Here is an 8234-nt window from a genome sequence, read left to right as displayed (position 1 = left end):
CCGCTATGATGTTTGAATCGTCCTTCTGTCCAGGACTCTCACAGGATTTGTTCTTCTCTCTTCCCCACCATGTGCTGCACCTTCCTTTCTTCCTCCTCTTCCCCTCTGCTTTCCTCTTCTTTTTCCCCTCCCTTCTTTCCTTCCACAGTCAGTCTCCTGCCAGCATTTCATTGGGGAAGCCTACCTCTATCAGTGTGACACATGCTCTGCTCTCGGTAGCTAGGATCCCAGAGGCACAGTCCATGTGATTTCACTGCTCCCTCCCTCTCTTCTCCCCCCACCTTCCATTTCAGAGCTTTTTCTGATTTTACGATTCTTTTTATAGAAATCCTATTTCGAGTAAGCACTTAACAAAGATGCCAAAGGAACCCATTTTATTTTAAACCCTCGGATGCCCTCTTGTGGCTAGTTCTTGGTAACTCTCGGGGCTTGGCAGTGATGGTCCTGGCTGGGTTTGTGAGAAATGCTGGTCATCCTTCAGGTGTGAGGTATCTGCCTTCAGCATAGGGAGACTCAAGGACCCAGTGTTTGCCATTGGTTATGTGGCAGAAATAGTGTTGTTAATCTGCTTGCTATTTGAGCATTGTGTTCAGCCATGTAGAAAACAAAGGGGAAGACGCTTTCCTTGGCCCAGGGATCTGTCCCTCTGAATTAGATCAACAGCACCGTTCAAATACACCGTGTGCTGAGAGCAGGACACAGGATGATCAGACAGCACAGTGATCTTTTTTCAAGGCTTTTCGCTCCACGCCGCTTTTAATCCGAACAGTCCCAATAGTAGATCATGTCACTCCACAGCATGAATCAAGATTGGGGGGAGGGGCGGACTAAGGCACAGCGATCTGCTCCAGGTCCCACAGGAAGTCGGGGGTAAAGCCAGGAATTGAATCCAGGGCTACTGAGTCACAGTCCAGGGCCTTAACCACAAAACCATACTTCCCTTCGCCTTTCCGGTTACCACCGGCCATCTCGGGAGACACTTACGTTGAAACAGGCTCGTTGTTTACGAGGAGTCAGTTGGTGCCCCTTGCCTGGGTGAGGCAGTGACGTAGTTGTGGACTTACACCGGAGGGTGTTCGCTCCAGCAGCAAGTGAGCGTGAGCAGATGAAACAGACACGAAAGCTCTTCCTGTCTCTTGCCAGCTGCTCTTTAGGCAGGTAACAGGTAATGAGCCTCTGTGTAAATATCCTGGCTTATGACGGCGAAGAGGCTTTTCCTCATGACAGGCAAACATTGATTTTTAAGCCCCTGGAATCCCTCAACTGAGTGATCCTTCTGCTGGGCTGAAGCCCCTGCTCCAGGCTGTTTGTGCCCACCGTGCACTGGTGTTAATTCTGAAACAAAAGGCAGAGTCCCGCTTGTCCTGAAATTGCTGGCTTGCTCAGGAAATGTGGCTGTGTTCTGGGCTGTGGCCTAACGGTTTGCCTCCTCTTCTCCTTTCCAGTTGAGAACACGACACACTGTGAGTTTGCTTATCTGCGGGATCTCCTGATCAGGTCGGTATAACTGCTCTTGGGTGAGAAAGAGACGCCATTGTTGTATTCGTGTCACTTCTGCCACCAGGTGGCATCAAAGGGAAGGGCAGAGCTCAGCAGTTGCTTGGTGCATGGGCTGCTTTATCCTCTCTGCCGTTGCTTCTTGCAGACCACAGTAGCAACAGCTGCTGTGTAACCCGTAGCCTCTTGAATGAGGATGTGAACTAGGGGGCTTCCTGGGTGCACTGGCCAGCAGAAGTTAGGGAGTAGGGAATGGGAAGGGAGTCCTGCTGTCAGACTAGCAATGCCCACCATAGAGGCATCCCAAAGATTGCTTCAGGCCCAGTGTCTCCTGCATCACCGTGCCAGCTGCCTATTGCCACCATACACCTCCGTGCCCTCCAGTTGGCTGCTGTAGCACTGGGCTCATACTAGTGAGTGGAATCCCAGGTGTGGTTCCCTACAGTGGCAAAGGTGATGCTCTAAACCCCATTTAAACCCTTCTGAAGAATAACCACCTCCAGGCCTAAAACTTCCTGCACAAATAAGACTAGTCCCTGCAGTCACGCCAGCTAGGGTAAAGAGATAAGGGGCGTTGGACCTTGTGTATCGTGGCTTAAGTTGATTGCCAGCTTGGATTGGGGGAAAACTTCCCCTCATGATATATGGATTCTAGGAATTCCAGGCTTCTCCCTGAAGCCCCTAGCACTGATCACTGTTGGAGATATTACACGGGAGTCCAGGGGCCATTTGGTCAGCTCCTGTGTGAAAGACATGACTGACACGCTGCCTGACTTTGGGACGGGCCAACCTGCTGTTTGGGTGTGAGTCACGCTGCTCTCAGAAGTGCTTTTCAGACTAAAGGGCGGGCAGCAAGCTGAGAGAGGGTGTGCTGGTTGCAGAGTTGTGCGTAAGGGCTCCTGTGAGAAGAAAAGCCTCCTTCACTGGTAGCAAAGCTGCAGAAAGCTCTGAACTGGGGAAACCTGTGGCAGCCGTTCCCTGCCAATGCAGGCTGTTTAGCTGAGCGTATTCCACCAGTCCCCATAACCCCCTCTAGGCAGTCAGCCCTGAGGTATGGACTTCCCCCCACCCTGCAAATAGTGTGTAAGGTGCAATACCTCCCCTATGAGCCAGGCTAGATCTGCCTGGAGCCTTTCCTCCAACACTAATCCCACGGCCAAGCCCTTCCTTCCTGGATCACCTGTCAATGCCCTCCTCAGAACAACAGGGAATCGAGAGAAACTGAGAGTTGTGGAGAGGGGGCTGATCAAAGCTCTGTGCTACCACCTCTTCTCCCATATGAGTGATTCCTCCCACAGGGGAATGGGAAGCCAAGCTGCTCTTGTCCGTCCCCCCCGGTTATCAAAGTTTCCCTGAGTCAATAGCTCATCAGGCCAAAGTGGTTAAGGCACATCTGTTTCCTACCCCACGGCACCCAGGGGCGATCTGGCCAGCATCGCCTCCTACTGCCTTTAGCAGATGAGGGCCCATTTGTGGGCCTGGTGCACTGAAAGTGGTCTTTGCATGAGATTGAGCAAGACTTGAACCCATGACTTTCAGAATTGTACTTGAGTGTCTTAACCACTCAGCTACTGCACTTCATGGGGGGAGGGGTAGATGCAGAGGTTAGGGGAGTGAGAAAGGCAGTACTCTTCCAAGACTTGCCTACACTGTAAGCTGTGCCCACTGGAGATGCTCCGCCTACTCGCAGTCTGCAGAGCGTCAAAATGTGAGCCTGTAGGCTCTTTGGGCTGGGCTCCCTGTAGAGGGGACCACACACGTCCATAGGCCCCCACCTTGGGGCACTTTGAATGAACAGAGGCAGTTGGTATCTCTGAGCTGTTGTTCCATCTGCATCAGCTACATTGGGGTCACATTCTCGAGGTTCCAGGAGTAACCAGAAGGGCGAGAGACCTTGAAATTGCGGCGCCTGAGGTGGCAGCATGGAAGAGGGGGTGGCAGACTCTGCTGCCGTGAAAGCCCCATTGTGGGGCTACGCATCTGCGCACAGAGATCTCATTTAACCGTCTTCTCTGCTTCCCTTAGGACACACATGCAGAACATCAAGGACATTACCAGCGGCTTCCACTTTGAAGCCTACAGAGTGAAGCGGCTGAATGAGGGCCGGAGCGTGCTCTCCAACGGCGTGGCCGACCAGGAGGCCAATGAAATGTAACCGTCTCTCTCCGTCGCCAGGACCCAACGCGCTCGCGCTCTCGGTTCTTCCCCTCCCCCCTTTATTTTTATATAATTCTTCTGCCACCGTCCCCCTCCCCCGCGCTGCCCATGTTAACTGACCAAGTAACCTGATGCCGTATCTATCATCAAGAGCGTGGTGACTGCCAGTCCCCTGGCACGGCCTGCCCCGTAGCGCAGGGGTTCCGTTCTCAGCTCCCGTTGGGCTTAGTGAGGGGCGGCTGGGTGGTTGGACAGGATGGCCGGGGAGGGAGGGAGGGGAGGGGAGGAGAGGAGATGACTGTCCCAAGTCAGAAGTCAGTCTCTATTTATTCTCTAACACTAGCCCAAAGCATAATCCCTGGGTAGGTGGAAGATCCCCCTCCTCGCAAAGGCCTGCTCTAACTCACTCCACCTGGCTTCACCAGGAGCTGGAGCGGGCCCCGAGGGTTGCTTTATAATGAAATCCAAGCCATGAGATAGGGGAGAGTTTCTCTCTCCTTGCTCACAGAAGCCAATCATGAAATGAATCTGATTTCTCTCTCCTCCATGTCTTGAAACGGCGCCATGGAGTGGGGAGCAGGGACTGCCCTCCTTAGTGCCACGTATCATGTCTGTAAAGATGGTTGGAACCAGATGGCTTTACCCTGCGTCATGTGGCTCTTTTATTTTCTTCTCCGTCCATTGAAGGCAAGGCTTTCTCTAAGTAAACATGGCCTTCGTAAACGAGGTGCGGGCATGTGGATGGAAAGGGAAAGTGATCACAAGCTTACCTCTGCCGCCTCTCTTCTGCCCCCAGCCCTGTGCCTAGCCAACCCACTCACCCCACTCCCTGTCACCTGCAATAAGCCAGGAATGCCATGGGGTAACTCACGGATCTCTAAATCTCGGCCCGCTCTGAGAGAAGTGCCTTTGAATTCAGCTCCCATGTAATAGCTAGTTTCTCTGTGCAGCCTGCCAAATGCCTATTGAGATTGACTCTTCAGAGATTCTTCTTCCCAGCTTTTCCCTCTCACTCAGTGCTTGGACCATACCTATGGCTGGTTTCCTGGGAACACTTGGTGTATTTATTTTTAATTCAGTGTCTTTGTTGAAGGTTCAGAGTATGTTTGTGTGTGTGAAGGGGGCTGAGAACAGAACCATCTCTGCAAAGCACGGGCAGGGGGCCGGAATTCTTTGTATTGTGTGACTTTTGTGTGTTTTATTAGGTTTTAAATAAGCCAGAGGAGGCTGTTGAATCAATTTGTTTTATTCCTTTACCTGGGCAACTTATATGTACATAGCCAGTTCCTTAATCTGGCTAATGCTTTCTCTTGAGAACCATGTGCACGCACACAGATCGAGCCCCGCATGCCACACGCTTGTTAGAAGCCTTCAGCTGTAAGAAAGGCTAAACTGGTATCTCACGCAAGCTTTGTAGTATAGGGTCCCTGATCCCCAACATGGTCTGTTGACTTAGATCAGCTACCGTAAACGCCAAGTGTGCTTAAATGAAACTCCATGCTTGGGGCCAATCCAGCAGGGACAGAACTACCCATGTGCAAGTTGATCTTGGAGCAGAGATCCAACTGCCCAACTTCGACTTCTGTCTAAAAACCCAGCCCCAAGACAGATTCTGGTGTTTGCCCAACATTACTTTTCTGACCCCCCCCATGGAGGTGTAAGACTGTGCCCAGATTGTCTCCTCTTGGTGCTCCCACAAAATGGCAAAGGTGTCCCAACTTCCAGCCTCACAGAGACACCTGCAGAGCCCCCCAACCCCCCTGAGGGTTGAGACCAGTTACATGTTTACAGGTGGTAAGAAGGTTTTGAAGAGGGATGCTGCTCTCTTCTTGATTCAGAGGCCCGCATGCTCTTCTGCATCAGTGGAGTATCTGCAGACTGCTGCTCCCCACACATCACTCTTCAGAGACCCAGCCATAGAGTCTGCTCAGGGCTGCATCCCTCCACACCATTTCCAGCTGTCTTACTGTCCATGCCAGGCCGGTAACAGGAACCAATTACAGGCTAGCAGGGCCCAATTCTGCATGATAGCAGAGGGAAGTAGCATCCTGCAAGATCGCCCCCCTTCATGCCTGCATGGGCAGATGTTCTATATGGTGGGTGTGGTTATGGGACACATGAATGTGTCTGTGCAGGTGTGTTTGCCTTGCAGGTAAAATCTGTACTCCCCTTTAACTCTGTTTCACCCCCCTCCTGGAAAAAATGTAGGAATTTTTACAGAGCTGTGTTAAGTTGAGGAAAATGAATTATTTACTTGCTGACTTGCTATATTTTAGCAAAAACAAAATATCGTGTATTAACTGAAAAGTGTATGTATTTCAAGTGTTAAAAAGACTATTCAAGGGGAGGGTAGAAAGTCTTTTCTGCGTGATGCACTTCTGCAAATATCACCATCTTAAACTCCTTTCCTAGACAGTATCTCAAGCTGGGCCAAGCAAGACATGCCGCTTTCTCCTTTGTAATCTAATTTTTGAAAAAAAAAAAGTTTAAAAAAATTAATCCAGATCTATTAAATATGGCCTTTTGGGTGTTATATGCATTATGACAAATTTAGTCCTTTTTTGTATAAATAATAGTGTTTAATATGTATTTCCCAAAATAAATGTTTCAAATGCAGATGGAAAGAGGCTGACTTAGAAATGTTCGGTTGGTTGGTTTGTTTGTTTTTCAGAGCCACACAACCTCAGGAATTTCGATCTTGTGTCGGATCTTTTACGATGCAAGGATATTTCTTCCTGAAGGCAAACTCAGGAGCTGCAGGGATTGTGTTAGAGTCTCTGTAGGAAGTGCTCTTCTTTGAATTGCTAAGGTTCCAGTGGCACCATGCTGGGGTATTTGGGGTGCCACTTTTGAATATGATAAAAGAGGTCCTGTGGCTAATAAAGATCCCTCTGGTTCTTTCAACAATAATGATACTGGACCAGATCTGGGATATAAGTGGAGATGTTGGATGCTAAGCAGGCTTAAAAATCGGGACAGGGAGCCACAGCATCCTAGCCAAATTCTATTATGGGTGACCGACCTACCTCAGTTCCTGTATTGTTCATTCCGCTAATATATTCCCATTCCTGTTGCTGGTACTGCTCTAACAGAGGCTGCATTTCACTTGAGGCAATACCAGGAGCCTTTACTGGACCAACACTCATTAGAAAGACCAAGAAGCTTCATTGAACATATTCAGCATCACCAATGGCCCATCAGTCCTGTCCCAGTTCAGGTCTTGCTGGGACTGAGCAGAAAAGGGTTAATAGGCTAAGGGGTCCAAAGAATTAGAACCCATCAGCTGCACTGTAAACCAGACAGGAAGTGGAAGGTGAGGGGAGCAGTAGTTCAGAGCCCAGGGTACAATAACCACTGTTGAGGTGAAGGACTCCTACATTTTCACTGGGTTTGTAAATGGGAAGGGGAGAGTCCGACTGGAGCTGGCTGAGACATGAGGACCTCTCCAGCATGTAACCAGCTAGGTGCTGTGATATTTAAAGAGGAAAAAGAGACCGTTTAAGTACCATATATTCTGCTTCAACACTCTCTCCAGAGCACTGTGGTAGGTAGCAGGAACGGCCCTAACTGTTTTGCGGGTCAGCATAGAAAATGGTTTTGGCACACCCCTCCCTGCAGCAGCTGAGCCAACCCACCCCCGCACTTGGAGCCAGCCAATCAGCAAAGCAAACAAAAACACATGTAATCACAGCCTGGCAAACCAAACCAAAAAGAAAATCCCAGTAGTGTGCCCCCTTGAATGGAGCAGCCTGCCCCAGAACCAGCCCTGGTTGGTGCAGCAGGGGGAAAGAATTGCAGGGGTGAAGGCAGCATAGATGGAGGATTTGAGGGCAGGGGAAACTCTATGCCAATGGGATCCAGAGAGGAGATACTCAAGGGAGAGGTTCCTGAACAGAAACTGCAGTGTGAATGAAGTGATCACGGATAGGCCCCACTTTTCAGGCACACCATGCGCTGGCTAGCATAAGTATAGCTGTTCCCTGAGACTTATGCTGCTTGGATGAGTGTTCAGGGGCAAAACCCTTAATGCACGTTCCCCAGTGACTGCAGCTCCACTGGAGGAATGAGGTCTGGCCTCAGTGAAGGACCCTGGAGTCCCTGGGTGGCGGAGCTGTAGCATGGAACTGGAAACGGGTGGTTGGGAAAGCAGCTGGGTGGAACCCTGGTGCTGGGAGTAGGATGATTAAGCCATTGTTCAGGGGCTGGTCTGGGGTGGGAAAGAAACGGGCACAGATGGAGGAAGAGAGAATGTACTGACCTGACAGCAGTAAGTTGTGCTGAGATGAAACTGGGATGTGCCTTTCCAACACAAAGTCTCACAACATGGGCAAGTACTATTATTATAAGAATGACCATATTGGGCCACCCCAATGGTCCGACTAGCCCAGTATCCTGTTTCTAACAGTGGCCGATACAAGACCTTCAGGGAGAGTGTAAAGAACAAGCAATTGGAGTAAGCCACCCCTTAGCTTTTCATCCCAGCTTCTGGTAGTCAGAGTTTTCAGGTCGCCCCAAGCATGGGGTTACACCCATGGCCATCTTGGCTAATACCCATTGCTTGACCTATCCTCCATTAACTT

At 50.2% G+C, this 8234-nt stretch overlaps 1 protein-coding gene across 3 annotated transcripts in view; it reads left to right on the top strand.

Moving 5' to 3' along the window:
- Nucleotides 1–6279, top strand: part of SEPTIN9 (septin 9) — a 144622-nt gene extending 138343 nt beyond the window's left edge. For all 3 annotated transcript variants that reach the window (XM_077833212.1, XM_077833215.1, XM_077833214.1), the window contains 2 exons: nucleotides 1446–1497; nucleotides 3523–6279. In XM_077833212.1, the coding sequence (XP_077689338.1) occupies nucleotides 1446–1497; nucleotides 3523–3652 (182 nt within the window). In that variant the 3' untranslated portion in view covers nucleotides 3653–6279. The remainder of the gene's footprint in view (nucleotides 1–1445; nucleotides 1498–3522) is intronic.
- The last annotated feature ends 1955 nt before the right edge of the window (nucleotides 6280–8234 follow it).

Source organism: Eretmochelys imbricata, chromosome 14, assembly GCF_965152235.1.
Source record: "Eretmochelys imbricata isolate rEreImb1 chromosome 14, rEreImb1.hap1, whole genome shotgun sequence".
In the NCBI taxonomy this organism is placed as follows: domain Eukaryota; kingdom Metazoa; phylum Chordata; order Testudines; family Cheloniidae; genus Eretmochelys; species Eretmochelys imbricata.
This window is presented reverse-complemented; position numbering and strand designations above follow the sequence as displayed.